Source organism: Geotrypetes seraphini, chromosome 15, assembly GCF_902459505.1.
Source record: "Geotrypetes seraphini chromosome 15, aGeoSer1.1, whole genome shotgun sequence".
NCBI lineage: Eukaryota > Metazoa > Chordata > Amphibia > Gymnophiona > Dermophiidae > Geotrypetes > Geotrypetes seraphini.
Window position 1 is genome coordinate 30,067,863 of NC_047098.1, and position 17,098 is coordinate 30,084,960.

The 17,098-nt window shown below is 41.2% G+C and overlaps 1 protein-coding gene across 2 annotated transcripts in view; it reads left to right on the forward strand.

The window, feature by feature from the left end:
- Nucleotides 1-12,965: 12,965 nt before the first annotated feature.
- The window catches only part of DPH1 (diphthamide biosynthesis 1), a 187,314-nt gene continuing 183,181 nt past the window's right edge, over nucleotides 12,966-17,098 (forward strand). Inside the window, exon 1 of one of the 2 annotated variants that reach the window (XM_033922691.1) lies at nucleotides 12,966-13,210. In XM_033922691.1, the coding sequence (XP_033778582.1) occupies nucleotides 13,063-13,210 (148 nt within the window). In that variant the 5' untranslated portion in view covers nucleotides 12,966-13,062. The remainder of the gene's footprint in view (nucleotides 13,211-17,098) is intronic. The other variant, XM_033922690.1, reaches the window with a different exon arrangement.

Here is a 17,098-nt window from a genome sequence, read left to right on the forward strand (position 1 = left end):
GGAAATCCATGCAGGACGTACTTCTTGAACAGAGAAACTTTAACTAGGACTTCAGCAGAACGAGATTTAGGAGTAATCATCAGTGCAGACATGAACACTGCCAATCAAGTGGAGAAGGCTTCATCTAAGGCAAGGCAGATATTGGGTTGTATCAATAGAAGTTTCGTCAGCCGAAAGCCTGAAGTCATAATGCCGTTGTACAGGGTCATGGTGAGACCTCATCTGGAGTACTGTGTGCAATTCAGGAAGCCACATTACAGTAAAGATGTGCGCAGAATTGAATCGGTTCAGCGGATGGCCACCAGGATGATCTCGGGGCTCAAGGGTCTCTCGTACGAAGAGAGACTGAACAAATTGCAGCTCTATACTCTCGAGGAACGTAGGGAGAGGGGAGACATGATCGAAACATTTAAGTACCTCACGGGACGTGTCGAAGTGGAAGATGATATTTTCTTTCTCAAGGGACCCTCGGCCACAAGAGGGCACCCGCTCAAACTCAGGGGCGGAAAATTTCATGGCGGCACCAGAAAGTATTTCTTCACAGAGAGAGTGGTTGATCATTGGAACAAGCTTCCAGTGCAGGTGATCGAGGCAGACAGCGTGCCAGACTTTAAGAATAAATGGGATACCCATGTGGGAACCCTACGAAGGTCAAGATAAGGAAATTGGGTCATTAGGGCATAGACAGGGGGTGGGTAAGCAGAGTGGGCAGACTTGATGGGCTGTAGCCCTTTTCTGCCGTCATCTTCTATGTTTCTATTGGTCTGACCCAGTTCTTATGAAGATTCAAATCTGCATGCATTCATTCCAGCTAGAGAATGACACAAGGACACATTTTTCCCCTTCCCCGTGGGAACTCAGTTTCCCATCCCCGTGAGTTCTTTTCCTGTCCCTGCCCCATTCCTGCAAGCTCTGTCCTCATCTGCACAAGCCTCAAACCCTTTAAAATCATAAGTGTTCGAGGCTTGTGTGGTTAAGGCAGAACTTACAGGAATGGAGCAGAGGCAGGGACAGGGACAACAACAAAACTCACGGGGATGAGATGGGAAAATTGAGCTCCTGTGGGGAAAGGGACACATTTCTTCCATGCCATTCTCTAGCTGGAAGGAATGCATACATATTTGAATCTTCATATCTATACAAGCTGTTTTCCTACAGAAAAAAGAAAAGCAGGTGTCAAAGTTCCCCAGTCCTTTATACTGTATCCATGGGCAATATTTAAAATAGGGATGGGCATTCATTTGCAATGATATGGGGGATGTCAACAACATAATGGCCAAAAGAAAATGAATAAAGCATTCCTGGAAATTACACAGGGAATGATATGAAATGAAATGTTTCAGGCTGCCCATCCCTAAAGTATGTGTGTGCTATTTACATCTAGGTTGGCTGTTTGAAAAACCTCCATCTCTTCCTCAACTTGTAAATCTCTGGCCTACTCCCATACCATCCAAATTGCTTAACAGTCTTCTGTATGGACCAGGTGTCAAGTCCTTACTGAAAGCCAAAAGGATGGTATTTGCCACACACCTCCCTGATCCACCAGGTTATCAGAAAAGGAAGAGACATGAAATATGTGATGAGTGTGGAACTGGTGGAGCACCCAGGATTATTCTTATCTCCCCTCTTTTTAACCTTTCAAATTCCTTTAGATCATTGTAATCTTATTAGTATGTTTATTTTCTTATTTTTCTCCTCTATCTCTGTTTTCTTTCTTTATTACTCTTCTAATTGTCATTTTTCCTGGTACTTTAGTTAGTTTGTGAGCCTTCGGGACAGTAAGGGAATTTCTAAGTACCTATCTTACTTATAATTTTAATGCACCAATATATTCATTGTAACCCGTTCTGGGCTCTTTTGGGAGGACGGGCTAAAAAATCGAATAAATAAATAAATAAATAATAAATCAGGAACTTAAGGATCCTGCCCTGCAACATGTTCAGGAAATTATTCCTGACACTTTCTACATCAGTTCTCTTTGGTTTCTCAGAAGCCAGCCCTGATGGACCAGAATGCTGAGTTTTCACTTTTCTCTTAGGACCTTTGTTAGTTCAACAATTCTGAGAGATAGTGGGGAAGGGGTAAAACACGGACCTTACGGATCTAAAATCGCACGTCCTTAAAAATCCGAGGTCCGTGCCACTTTTGAGGTCCGTGCCACTTTTAGTCTCTGGCTCTGACAGAGCTCTATGACAATTTAACTCTGACGGATCCTAGCATAGGGAGGGAAAAGCATTAGGATCCGTCAGAGTTAAATTGTCATAGAGCTCTGTCAGAGCCAGAGACTAAAAGTGGCAGGGACCTCAAAAGTGGTGTGGACCTCGGATTTTTAAGGATGTGACGTGCAGTTCAGATCCGTGAGGTCCGCGAGGGAGCTGGGGACCTGAGCTGAGCTGCAGGGAAAGCGAAAGCGGACTTGTCAATGTACGGACCTCGGATTTTTAAGGACGTGCGGTTTTAGATCTGCGAGGTCTGTAAGGTTCGTGAGGTCCGCGTTTTACGCGTTTTACCCCTTCCCGAGACAGTGCATTCTCTGTGCTTTTTTCCAAGCTTCTGTTTTCTACTTTCACTTGAATCCCTTCTGCTTTCTTTCTGCTTCTAACGTGCACCTGCTTTCACCCCAACTATCCTGTTACTTCTCTTCAGATGTATTAGGTATCTGGTCTGGAGCTCACTTGATTCTTTGACCTTATTTTGCTGTACAGCCTTTTTCCTGCTTAAGGCTCTGCCACTGGGGTGCTTCACACTTCTATGGGAACTGTTTTGCATAAAGCTTGCTTTGAACCACACTGGAACATGGGAAAGGTATACGAGATTACATATGTAGCAAGGTGAAAGAGGAAGAAACGTTGTAACATGCAGGATGCTAAAATGTGTAGGAGTGTAACAAGAGAAGGGGCTATAACTTGTAGAGCAGTGGTCTCAAACTCGCGGCCCGGGCACCACATGCAGCCCACAAGGTACTATTTTGAGGCCCTTGGTATGTTTATCATAATCACAAAAATAAAATAAAACAGTTTCTTGATCATATGTCTCTTTAGTTTTAAATTACAATATTATTATTAAGACTTAGCCAAAAGGAAAGATTTATAAACTACAAAGAGTTTTGCCTCATGCAAAATTGTCATTTCTTTAATAAGACATTAACCATTTTTTTCTGCGGCCCTCCAAGTACCTACAAATCCAAAATGTGGCCCCGCAAAGGGTTTGAGTTTAAGACCACTGTTGTAGAGGAACTGGAAAAGATTGAGGGCTGCTTTTACTAAGGCGCGCTAGCATTTTTAGCTGCGTTGCCGTGCACGCTAACCCCGCGCTACGCACCATGAACTAACGCCAGCTCAATGCTGGCGTTAGCATCTAGCACGTGGGCTAAAACCGCTAGCGCAGCTTAGTAAAAGGAGCCCTGAGTGATAGAGCATGTACAGGGGCAATGTGGGTGAAGGAAAGTAACAGGAAGAAGGGTATGGGATGGATCACATTCAAGGGCTAGAACTGTAGATTGGTGCCAATATGAGGATGCCTAGACAGGAGGGCTACAACATACAGAAAAGGGTGCAATGTTTGGAACTGTGGATTGGTGACAATATGTAAAAAAAAAGCCAGGACAAAGAAAGTAGAATATGTGGAGGGCCATGCCAGGATATCCTGTTAATTTGTTGTAACCATATGTATAGCTACAGTCAGCACCTAAATTATGTGACACAAATAATTTTGATATAAGAGCCCAACCAGAATAACATCCATGGCACAAATTCTCATCAACAATTATAAATTTGGCAGAGGATCTCACTAATAATGTGGTTTATAAGGCAGAGTGTGAGACACAATGATGCCCATGGCACAGGAGGCTGCCAAAGAGGTCTATAACATGGAATTTTGCTGATGAAGTCATTTGTAGCACAAAGTGTCACAGATTGCACCATTATAAATGTTAGGAAAGTGCACAGGATAGCACATAGATTGGGGAGGAGGGGAGAGTTTGAAAAAAAAAAAAAAAAAAGTAAAAAGTTTTTTCCAACCAGAAACTTCTCCAAATTTACAAGAAGTTTGTGAGCATCTGCCTGCAGCCTGGTGACGATATTGCATTGCTGTGTATGTGCAACTCATTTCCAAATACTCTGGGATATTGTCCAAAAACAGACGTACAACATGACTGTACTCTCACCAAGTAAGAGCTGGGAGGAGGAGGAGGAGAGCGTGAAATGGGCGATGGCATGAACAGATTCCAGTTTTCGGCTCTGCCAGTAGTGATTACTCAAGGCATGAGTAACAGGGTATGAGGGCAACAGACTTTGTGGGGGGCTTTATGCATCTGCCTGTGTGTGGGAAAGCAAGCAGGAATTCTTTAATTAGCTAGTAATAAAATGTCACAGAAGGTCTGAAGCCATCAGTATATGTGTCTGAATGTTTACGTGTTTGCATTATACAACGGTGGATAACCAGGTGTGTGTGTCTTCTATCCAGTATAATTACATATGTATGTATGCATTGTTATATATTCATGCAAGATTGTGGGCATATGCAAATATATGTATAATTGCGTTGCTTGGTGTATGTGAACCATTCATGTTTTATGAGTTATTGAGCCAACTTCCTATGAATATTTGTCTTTAACTGAATTTCAAAGTTTTCAAGACAATATTAAAAACTTACTTTTCCCAATCTGCCTTTGGGTCTGATATTCCTCAGAATGAACATATTTATTAAGAAGACATTAACGCACTTTTTATGGAGTGGTTTCTTTTTTCTTTCTTCTCTTTCTCTTGTATGATTGCATAGGTCTTTCCTTTCTTACTTCTATTGAATATATGTTTTAATTGTTAGCCGCAGAGAACTGTTGTAAGCTTCCTGGAATCTTCTTTTTCTAACATTCCAGTCTGATGGAAAAAAGAGTAGAAGGTAATTAATAATGAAACATTTGATAATCCATTTGGGAGTGGGTCATGGTGCTTTTGGAGTGCGTTTCCTTCCTGTGTTCAAACTATTTTTCCATTGCTTGGTCCCCTGCTCTTTGGAGATCTCTCCTGCTTTGGCTAAGCTTAATTTAGTAACTGGAAGAGTACAAGAGAGGAATGGAAGAGTACACGAGAGGAATGTGAGATGGGGCTGGGATCTAACATAGAAACATGATGACAGATAAAGGCCAAATGGCCCATCCAGTCTGCCCATCTGCAGTAACTACACTTCTCTTCCTCTCTCTAAGAGATCCCATGAGCCTATCCTAGGCTTTTTTGAAATCAGACACAGTCTCTGTCTCCACCACCTCTACCGGGAGACTGTTCCAGCATCTACCACCCTTTCTGTAAAAAAGGATTTCGTTAGATTACTCCTGAGCCTATCACCTCTTAACTTCATCCTATGCCCTCTCATTCCAGAGCTTCCTTTCAAATGAAAGAGACTCGATTCATGCGATTTTACGCCACATAGGTATTTAAACGTCTCTAACATAAGGATAGCAAAGGATGAAGTGGGAGGAGACATCAAGAGATGGGGGGAAAAAGCTGGAAGGCCCCAGCCTTCCCAGCAGGTGAAAGAGGCAGTTAAAATAATCTGGAAGCTGCAGAGAGAGGAATAAAAAAGAAATAGAAGGCTGGGTTTAGTTTACCTGATATAAAGCAGTTTACAAATGTAATACAGCAAAGGAAATAGAGATAAATGAAGAAAACAGTTACCTCATTAAAATATAAATAGAGAGTAAAATGTGGTGCTTTAGAAGAAGTCTATGCACCTGCTAAGATAAAAAATTCATTAATCTAATCTAACCTAAACCTTAAGTTTATATACCGCATCATCTCCATGAGAATGGAGCTCGACACGGTTTACAAGAACTTAAAATAGTGGGTAGAGAAGAAGAAAAAGGATTACATGAACTTATGTGTAGAAGGGGGGAGAGAAAGGGGGGGAAGGATAGACATTTTTCTTCCTACTATACTAGGAACCAAGTGGATCTTGAAATAAAAATGATTTCAGATTTTTCCTGAAATGGATATATGAGGATTCTGGGTGTAAATAATTGGTATACTATTCCCCAGAGGGAGGGACCCACTATGCTAAAGATAGAATCTCGTATCGAATCCAGATGATTGTGGCAAAAGACAGATACTACTAAAAGATTCTGTCTCAAGGATCTAGATGGCGTATATGTTTATGTTTATTAAAATTTGGTATCCTGCAATTTACAACAGATCAATGTGGCTTACAAAACGCACTTAAAACAAGAAAAGAATGCTATTATCAATAGGAAAGACTTAGGGCTCCTTTTACTAAGCTGTGGTAGTGTTTTTAGCACACACTAACCCCCGTGCTACGCGAAAAAACTAACGCCAGCTCTACGGAGGCGTTAGCATCTAGCGCACGCGGCATTGTAGCACGCGCTACGCACGTGCTAAAACCACTAGTGCAGCTTAGTAAAAGGAGCCCTTAATCTAAATATTGAGGAGAGAAAAAAAACAAATAAACCTCTTTTTGTTGTGGTCTCATGAATGCAGTCTTCTCATGTCCACTGACAATCTCAAAATTACCTCAAATTAAATGCCAAATTGAAACAATGAGTTTTCAATATAGATTTCAATTTTAGAAATGAAAATTCACTCCCAATAACTTGTGGAAGGTCGTTCGATAAGAATGGAAATAATAAAAAAAAAGCAAGCAGAATTACAAGTTGATTCATAATGAGCCATTTTTGGTGAAGGAGTCCCAAAATGAAATAATTTATATACTAAACAGATAATCTTCACAGAGATCCTACGAGCTACTGGCAACCAATGTTCGTCCCTTAATAACAGGGTGATATGTTCCCATTTCTGTGCCCTTTATTTACCCCCTCCTTTACAAAGCCACGCTAGAGTTTTTAGCGCCAGCCACCGCTCTGATGCTCATAGGAATTCTGTGAGCATTGGAGCTGTTACTGCGGCTGCCAGCAGTATTTTGGGATAATTGATGATGATGAATGCCAATGATAAAAATCCCTTTCAATGGGAAATGCTCAGATAACCTCCTCGATTAATTCTGATTCCTTTGAAGGCAGAGTAGGGATTGAGAGAAGGACCATGATGTCATCGGCATAACTATAGCTCTTAATTCTTGATGAGGCTAGTTGTTTCCCCTGCGAACATAAATAGATGTTGAACAGGATTGGGGACAGTGGGGAGCCTTGAGGGACTCCGTAGTGTGTGGTCTAGAGAAGGGGAGAGTTCATCATCGTGGAAGACTTGGTATGAGTGACTTGTTAGAAAGGCCTGTGTCTGTGATGCCAATAACATCCAGGCAAGAAAGAAGTATGTGATGATCTACTAAGTCAAAGGCGCTGCTCAAGTTGAATTGCAGGATAAGGGCACTCTGTCCTCCGCTGAAAAGTTGGTAGATGTTATTCAGTAAATCCTCAAGGCCTAAATTATGTAAACATATATGTAAATTCCCATGGTCACACCCCCTTCTTGGAACTGTGCACAAAATTTATGCACATAAATTTTAATTCCAATTAGCACCTATAATTGTTTAAGGTCCCAATTATCAGCGTTAATTGGCTCATTCAATTAGATTAATTTTTAGCTCCTTTAATAGAATTTGGGGCTTAGTATGCATGCCATCAAAAGCATGTAAACTTAACATGATCTGTGTATAGGTGTTCCTGGGGGTATAGTTAGGCAGTGTTGTGATATACATATGTACTTTATAAAATACATGCTCACATGCATACAGTACATTAAGTTATATCAAATTCCAGTGGTCTATGTTGCTGGTGATTCAAATCAGAGGGACTTCACCTTGAGAAAGCCTATCAGCGAAACATGTTGGTGAATGTTTGTCCCCGATTTAGAAGCGAACTTAATGCAAATGAAATATTTATTTAAATATTTAAAAAATTAAAAACTTAAATATATTTAAAAATCATTTAATCTATTTATACATATATTACTGTGGATCCGATGAAGATTTAACACGTAAAGCTTGGAGTAATGAAACTACTTGAACTCTGAGTGGTGTAGCTGAGGATCACAAACATTGATGAAGGGTGTTATTCATAGGGTTTATTAAGTAATTTTCCCTTATTGCTAGCTACAGTACATTAAGGACATAAGAATTGCCATACTGGGACAGACCGAAGGTCCATGAAGCCCAGTATCCTGTTTCCAACAGTGGCCAACCCAGGTCCCATGTACCTAGCTAGATCTCAAGTAGCATAATAGATTCATGTACATCTTCCTCAGAGAAAATGTAAATTTGTATACTACGAGGGGCTACTGGGTAGGTCTGGTACCATTCAAGGCTCTCAATATACTGTCAATTCTCTTCTTCTTACATTTTGCCAAAGAAATTTTCTGTTTGGTGCTTGTAAGGTGTAAGATATACAAGGGGTAGATTGAGGTGTACTTTGGAAGTTTTTCAATGAGGTCAGTGGCACCTAAGACCAGTGGGACTATTTCTGTATTTTGGGACCTGTATCTTCTGTCTTTCCATAGGTAGTACAGAACTGTTATTTCGTATTCACGCATCTTCTCTTCAGGGCCACATTAACCACCCAAGGGACTCTGGGTATATGGGTCTCCTTCATCCAGGGCCACAGTCCTCAGTCCAGAGTTCCGTCTCATGTGTGGTAATGAGCAGTGCTGAGTGAATCTGGTCGTGCTATAGAAATGAAAAGTAGCAGTAGTAAAGAGGATGAGAGAAGTACTGTAGTACTGTATAACACTTAAATATAACACCAGATGGATACTGATCACTTTCACTAATGACTATCTCAATAAGTTCAAGCATACAGTACAGCCTATTTTCAATGTTTTAATTTCTTAATTTTTATTACAAAGGGGAAAGGATCTCAGAAAACCGGCCTGCAAAAATATATCTGTCAATTTCCATCGGTTCCGTTCTCACTCATTGGTCCAAAAAACCCTCTGTTTTTCTTTTTGCTGTAAAAATGTCATGGTGGGGCTAAAAGCATCCAATTTATGCAATTTTGCAATATGTACTAGCTACCATGAAGAAGCTTGTGTAATTGGGTGAAGTGGGACCCGTCGCTTTGAAATTAACTATAAAGCTAAGTATATTTCTTATAAGTGCAATAATGAAATTTTACTGTATAAGCAAAAAAAAAACACAACAAAACAGAGGGGGTTTTGACCAATGAGTGAGAACGTAACTGATGGAAACTAACAGATACGTATATTTTTTAATTAAAATTTGCAGTCCGGTTTTCTGAGGTCCTTTCCCCTATTGTAAAAAAATTGAGAAATTAAAAAATTGAAAATAGACTGCATTGAATGCTTGATCTTCTTGAGATAGTAGTACTGTACTGTGTACCCATCCTGCATGCTTCTGAAGAGGATGCAGGATTAGATCCACCCCGAACTACTTGATCCAGTCCTGGTTGTGCCTTATTGCAATGCTTGTTAACCCTCTCCTGGAGGCATACCTTGCTATTTAGGTTTTCAGGATCACTACAATGAATATGCATGACATAGATTTGTATATAATGGATCTCTGTGATATGCAAATTTGGTGGTAATCCTGAAAACCCGACTGGCTAGGTGTACCTCTAGAAGAGGGTGAGAAGCAGTCCCATTGAATACAGGAAGTTGCAGTTCCAATGTCCGTAAGGAGAATTGGAACATATTCCCATTCGTGCAACAGGACAAACCCAGACTAATCTGTTTGAGCTGGCAACACAAAATTGCTTAGCTCCTAGCTGTTTTATATTCTATTACAAATTCTGCCCCAGCAAAACTCAGAATAATGGAGACAAAGATGCACATAGACCAAATGTACTACAGAGCGGGAGGCTTTGAGCATAACATACAGAGCAATTTCTGAGCATGATTTTCTGTGCTTCTGTGGCCACCCAATGCCTAAAAGCAGTTTTGCACATGAGCAAACTGAGCACATATACTGTAACTCATTTAAATCCCATGGTAATGAAGGTGTTACCTATTAAACCCAGATGCAAAGGACTGCACAAAAGACCTGAAGGACAAGCCTGTGGTTTTCTAATACCAGGGCTTTAATGCCAAGTCTGAGGAGGAGTAAAAACCTCTCTCATTCTTCTGTGACTGGTGTTAATGAGGATTTTATGTCTTGTTTGTTCTTCTTTCTACAAGCAAGAAAGGGCTAGATTCACTAAGCAAACCGATCGTGTACTGATTGGTTTGCGACCCCTTAACAAGCAAATTTCCCTCCGACCTGATTCACTTACCTCTCCTGCGATCCGCTTTGAATCCATGCATGCAAATGAGGAGAAACGCATGCAAATTGGACAGCGACCCGATTCACTACACAAAATTTCATATCGGACAGGGCTGGCCGATCAACTGCTGGGGAGCAATCAAAAACGTCCTTCTGACTCTCCTGTTATATTGAAGCCCTGCTCTCTGCCCTGTCAGTTTACTGTAGAAGTCATAAATCAGATATCATCCATATTATCTCAGATAGAGCAATGGACTATTAGTTTCAGGCTGAAACTCAATACAGAAAAAACAAAACTTTTTTTTAGCTAGTCCCAATGATAAAATAACAGAAACATGTCTCTGTCTTAATGGACATGTCTATCCAATAACCAATTCCATAAAAGTTCTGGGTATCACGCTTGACCGCCAACTGACTTGGATCAATCACACAAACTTGGTAGTACAAAAATGTTTCTATATATTGTGGAAATTACGGACCATTAAAAAATACTTTGACCCAGTGTCTCTCAGATTACTGGTACAATCATGATCCTACTCATTCTGGATTATTGTAACATCATTTATTTGGGATCTTCCCAAAAGATTTTAAGAAGACTAAGAATAGTTCAGAATGCTGCAGTTCGATTGATTTTGGTCTGAAGAAGAATGACCACATTAGTCCATATTATCAATTATTGCATTGGCTAGCGTTGGAAGCAAGAATACTATTTAAGTTTTCTTGTATTTGTTTTAAGCTGATTTCAGGAGAGTCTCCAATTTATTTGTCCCCTCACTTTGAATTTTATAGACCATCAAGGATTACAAGAAGCTTCAGCTTATTTACCTATCCTAAGCCAAATGGTGTCAGATATAAGACCTTTTTTGAAAGGACCTCAGCGTTTCAGGCAGGCAAACTACAATGTTGGCTCGGTGAATGTTTTCATCAAGCCATGTCTTATTGTTCTTTTCGAAAATTAGTAAAGTCTGCTTTGTTTGACAAATTTATCACATAATTAGGTCTTTTTAACATTGTAATTATTCTACTAACTTTTAATCCTGGTTTTTATCTTATGATATGTATGTACTTCACTGATTGTTCAGTTTCTTATGGTGTAAATCGCCTAGAACTCTTGGATAAAAGAATAAATTTATTATTATTATTATTATTATTACAGAATACGGCAGCTAAATTCATCTTTGGGTAGAGAAAATACGATCATGTCTCTCTTATGTTGAGAAAGCTTCATTGGCTCCCAATCCATTTTAGGATCCAGTTTAAATGCACCTGCGTCATTTTTGGTCCTTTGGTCCCTTTATACTAGAATACCCTTATCTTGCCATTCGAGGAATACACAGAGATATATCACTGTGAATGTTCAGTATCTTTACTCTGTAGTAGCTGCAGTATACAAGCATATTGTTATGTTATATAAACTACTGTTCCCTTCCTTCAAAGGAATTAAATCGGCCAGGAAACTCAGTCAATCTTTCGCTTATAAATTGGTAGAAATGTGGAATGGGCTTCCTGATTCTGTCAGATTGATAGGTCAGTTACAACAATTTTGTAAAGTTCTAAAAACTTTATTATTTACACAATACTTGAACAGTTTACCTAAAGATTCAACAAATTGATTGCTCTATAACACTTATTTTCTCTTATGCTCTTGTTTGCTTTTTTTTTTTTTTTGCTGGTCTTTATTTACTTGTAAACTGAGTCGAGCTCTGCTGGGAGATGACCCGGTATATAAATCAAAGACTAGATTAGATCCCACTAGAAAGAGGTAAACCACTGTAAGGCACGCCTGGCTAAACCAATGTCTGTGAACTGAGCAAACAGCAAAAGGTGATCTGCTAAGGTAAAAAGAACTGCATCCAGAGGCATAAGAGGCATTCTGCCCTCTATTAAAGACATTATGAAGTTCCCTAACCAAGGATGTATGATCAGGCCTGAATCTAGCCTTACAAAAGGGGCAACACATGAGAATATTACAGCTGTTGGTGGGAAAAACACCCCCCCAACCTTTTCAGTAAAGGCTGATAGGATAAGAAGATTCAAAATTGGCCTGAAATTGGCAGGGATTGAGATGCTGGGGTTGTCAGCTGGAGGGGCTTGGAGAACTCCATTGTTGAATGGGCCTGTGCCCACTCTAGCAAGTAGTGGGTATAGCTTTTTTTTCTGCCTGCACTTCACTACTAATAGTTTCAGATCTTACAGGGACACTTCTCCTTTCATATGACCAAGCAGAAAGTGCCAATTGCCATATCTGAAGGTGCCCAGGGTGGCAAACTGGGCAAAGAAGTGTTACAGAAGGGGAGGATTGAAGACAAAGCATGGGCGGAGCCAGGAGGTGCGGGTCAAACTCTACAGCTGGAAAAATGTTCTCTCTTTTTCTCTCCTCTTCTGGCGTCTTGAGATCTCTGCAGTGATCGCCATTGCTGAGTAACTGTCAGAGAGGCTTTGAAATCATAAGAACATAAAAATTGCCATTCTGGGACAGACCGAAGGTTCATCAAACACAGTATTCTGTTTCCCAACAGTGGCCAAAACCAGGTCCCCAAAGTACCCAGTTAGATCCCAAGTAGCAAAACAGATAAGCAGTGGATTTCCCTAAGCCGTCTCAATAATGGCCGGACTTCTCTTTTAGGAAATTAGCCAAGCCTTTTAAAACCCCGCCAAGTGAATTAGGGGGACATGCAATGCTTAAAGTTCCACATCCTTGCCGGCACAGAATCTTAGCCAATCAGCTTCAGGGGTGGGCGTTGACATTTTAACTATGAAGTGGTCTGCGAATGACGAGAGATATGACGCCGATTCTCAGTTCCGGGTTCGATTGCTTATCCCTGTTTCGGCTCAGGGCTCGACTTGTGCTGCCTCTTCGGTACACCTGGGGGTTTGCTTGCGATGGCCACAGTATCGGGAGCGTTGGAAGGAGGCCTCGGCTCGGAGCCGGCCGTAGCGGGAGAGCCTGGAACAGGGTCCGGCTCGGAAACGGCCGGCGGGATTCCGAGCCGGCAGGATGGAGAGAAAACGCCAGCGATTCCAGCATCAGGTTAGGAAGTCTGATGTCTGGGGAGTCTTTTCCCCTCCCCCTTTTTCTCGTAGCCACACCGAAGCGTTGCATCCAGTGTTTAGTGGACCACGTGCAAGAGCCCAGCTGCACTTAAATTTGATTATGCTCCTTTCCTTATTTGTACGGCAAGAAGTGTGCACCTACGTTGCTAGGTGCATGCTATGAGAACTTTGAATTTATTACAGTACTTTTTCTTATTTAGAATTTTACCCATAGATTTCTTTCTTTAAAAAAAAAAAAACAACAACAACCCACCAAATTAAGCCAGCAGAGATTCTTCCATGAAAAAGTCGATTTCAGGTTGTGTTACCCACATTGGTAGACCTTGGGCATTTTTAGTTAAGAAGTAGAGAATGACTTGGGGAGGGGGGAATCTATCGCTGTCCCTGCGAGCTCAGTCCCGTCCCCGCCTTGCAAACTGTCGGATCCCACCCGCATAAGCCTGGAATAGTTATGATTTTATACTGAACTAGTCTTTAAGCCCGTTGCATTAACGGGTGCTAGAATAGATGTGTCTGTCAGTCTGTGTTTCTTTATCTCTCTTTCCTTGGCCGCTGTCTGTATCCTTCTGTCTCCCCCCTCCCCGATCAAAACTGTCTGCCCCCAGCACCCACTTCCCCCCCAAATGTCTCTCCATGGTCCTCTTCTGTCTTCCCCCCCAGAGCAAAGCTGTCTGTCCCCTTTCCCTGTCTCTCCATGGCCCCTTCTGGCTTTCCCCCCAGATCTAAGCTGTTTGCCCCAAGCACACCCCTCCCCCCAAAGCAGCCCCCTTTCCCTCTCCCGCTGACTCTCTCTCTGGCCCCCTTTCTCTGTCTGCCTTTCTGTCCCTCTCCCTGCCCCTGTGTCTTTCTTTCTTTCTGTCTCCCTCCCTCCCGCTGTCTGTCTGTCATTTTTCCCCATTTCCCTGTGCAGCAGCATTTCCATCCCACTTCCCTATGCAGCAGCAACAGCATTTCCCTCCTATCCCCCCCTTTCCTGTGTAGAAGCAGTAGCAGAATTTTCCCCCACTCCCCCTTTCCTTTTTCGTACCTTATCTTCCCTGCTCCGTTCGGCCCCTCCCCCTTCTTTTACTGCCGTTGTCGATCCGGCCTGCTCCTGACCCTTCCACCGCTGACAAACCTCTGGACTCCAGCCGCGTAGGCAGCACTTTAAACGCGCTGCTCCCGACACTCACAGAGTTCCTAGCCTGCACTAAATAAACTTTAGCGGTTTTGTAAAAGTGGGGATAAGTTACTTCGCTTCATGCATTCTCTCTAAAACTCAGAACCTGATTTATAACAGGGTGCCTGTTTTTATAAGGCCACATAGGTTTAGATGGACCTTTATTAAAAAGGCTGCAGCTCCAGTTATATGCAAACACTAGTGAACACATTTACATTTGACTCTAAGTTGGTGTTAAATATATGCCAGTATATTTATTTTTTTTATTTTTTTTTATTTATTCAATTTTTCTATACCGCTCTCCCAGGGAAGCTCAGAACTGTTTACATTAATTTATTCAGGTACTCAAGCATTTTTCCCTGTCTGTCCCGGCGGGCTCACAATCTACCCAATGCACCTGGGGCAAAGGGGGGATTAAGTGACTTGCCCAGGGTCACAAGGAGCAGCGTGGCTTTGAACCCACAACCCCAGGGTGCTGAGGTTGTAGCTTTAACCACTGCACCACACACTCCCAAAATATATATATGACAGCAGTATACTGGCATATATTTAACACCAACTTAGAGTCGAATGTAAATGTGTTCACTAGTATTTGCATAACTCCGAAATGCATGGACAGATTTTAACCAAACATGGTATACATATCAATACTATCAGGGGAAAAATACTGTGGGGGGGGGGGGTGACATGTAAAGAATCATCGAAAAAGACAGATGTTGCTTTGACCAATGGTGTGAAGTTTGGGGAATGATGTCACAGCCAGAATGATGTCACAGTCAACAGTATAAAAGGAAGTGCAGCTGTGGTGTGTGGTGAAGCCTAAACAGAAAGTGAAAACTGCAAATTTGTGTGATGTTAATCCTCAAGGGAATGTTCCTCAAAGGAATTTATTTCAAGGCAACGCCAGGTGATCAGCTAGTATTTAATAAAATACACTTTTACATTTCAACTCCAGCTCTGCCTCCAATCTGGCCAAGCTTGTCATTCCCCGGAGTATGTGCCAAGTAGTTATGTATTTTCCATGGCCCCTTCAATTAAGTGGGTCCAAGGGATACCGTAATAGGTAGGGTCTGTGACCGAAAATGTTTAACTCTTCTTTTCTCCTTAGATTAGGGAACCAAAGTTCAGATGGACCCTAGAGTGGGTAACCTAATTTCAGTTCTGTTGGGCAACTTTGTAGAATAGTCAGATTTGATTGTCGCCTTTCTGGAGCAGAGGCCCAGACATTTTGCCAAATGCATAGGAAAGGCACATTGGCAGCTTGCTACACATTCAATTTTTACCTGCATATACAGCCATGCAGTTATATAAACACCTCTAAACTGAGAGTATTTGTGTCTCCCAATTTAGGATGGGCTGTTATGGGGCATAGTATTATTAAGCCTTTTTTTTGCATGTAGCCTGTTTTATGTGCTGAAAAAGGTTCATGACCTAGATTCATCCCTTCTTAGCAATGGCATTATTTCAGACATTTGTCATGTTAATCTGAGCCCTCTACTCTGAGTTCTGTTAAGCACTGAGCAGGAGCCTTGATTCCTGTGGTTCCGATTCATACTGTAAGATATCATTGGCACAGAGCAATTTTCTGCCCAGGTCCCACTCATACCCTTGATGTTCTGTTCATTTGCTTATATGAACATAGAATAAATATGATGGGCCAGACTAAATCATGTTCTTGATTTTTTTATATTTTATTGTAGCGAGTCATTCTATTCATTATATCATACATTCAACAGACCAAATTAACACATCTGTATTTTGATTATTGGATTTTTATTTTATTGCTACAATGATGATATAGATGTTTTTTCTTATTTGTCTTGAATATGGTTTCCCCAATTTTATTTCTAGTGTAGTGCTGTAGACTAAGGCCCTGATTCTGCATAGCACATCTTATGTTAGGCGCAGTTTGGATGTCCAAGTTAGGCATCCTTTGTAAAATCACGCTCAGCACTATTTAGACATCCAGATTTTGAGACGTCCTTTAGAGAATCGGGTTTTAGACGAGAGACGCCCAAACAATGTCCTTAATGTTATAATATTTTATTATTATGATGTTATTAGAATGGCGATTTTATGGTGTTTTTCATTATAATTGTGATACTGGGAGTTGGATCTGTTTAATGCTTTTATTTATGTCTCTTCCATCAGTGAGAGTGACTAGGATTCGAACCAGCAACATTAGGGTAGAAGGCTGTAGGTTCAACCAGTGTGCTACACTATGAGCTAGCAAGTTGTATAGCAATTGTAAAACTAGGCGAGTCATTCCTAAAAAACTGCACATGCAAATGAGGTTTGCTAAATTTGCATCTGCCGATCGTTGGTGATCGCAATCGCCACATATGCAGAATAAATGCACAAATAAAAATACCCCAAATTGAAGATCGGCAGGAGGGATGCCCACTCCCTGAGGATTACGAGAAATTGCAAAAGGATCTTGAGACCAGTAGTTTGGGCATCTAAATGACAGATTCAATTTAATCACCACATTCCTTGCTCCTTTTTCCAAATTGTTTATGTATATTTTAAACAGCACAGGTCCTAGTGGGGTACTCCACTATTAACTTTATTTGAAAAATTGACTATTTAGTCCTAATCTCTGCTTCCTGTCTTTTAGCCAGCATTCAGTCCATAAAAGGACATTGCCTTCTGCTCCGTGACTTTTTAATTTCCTGAGTCGTCTTTCATGAAGGACTTTGTCAAATG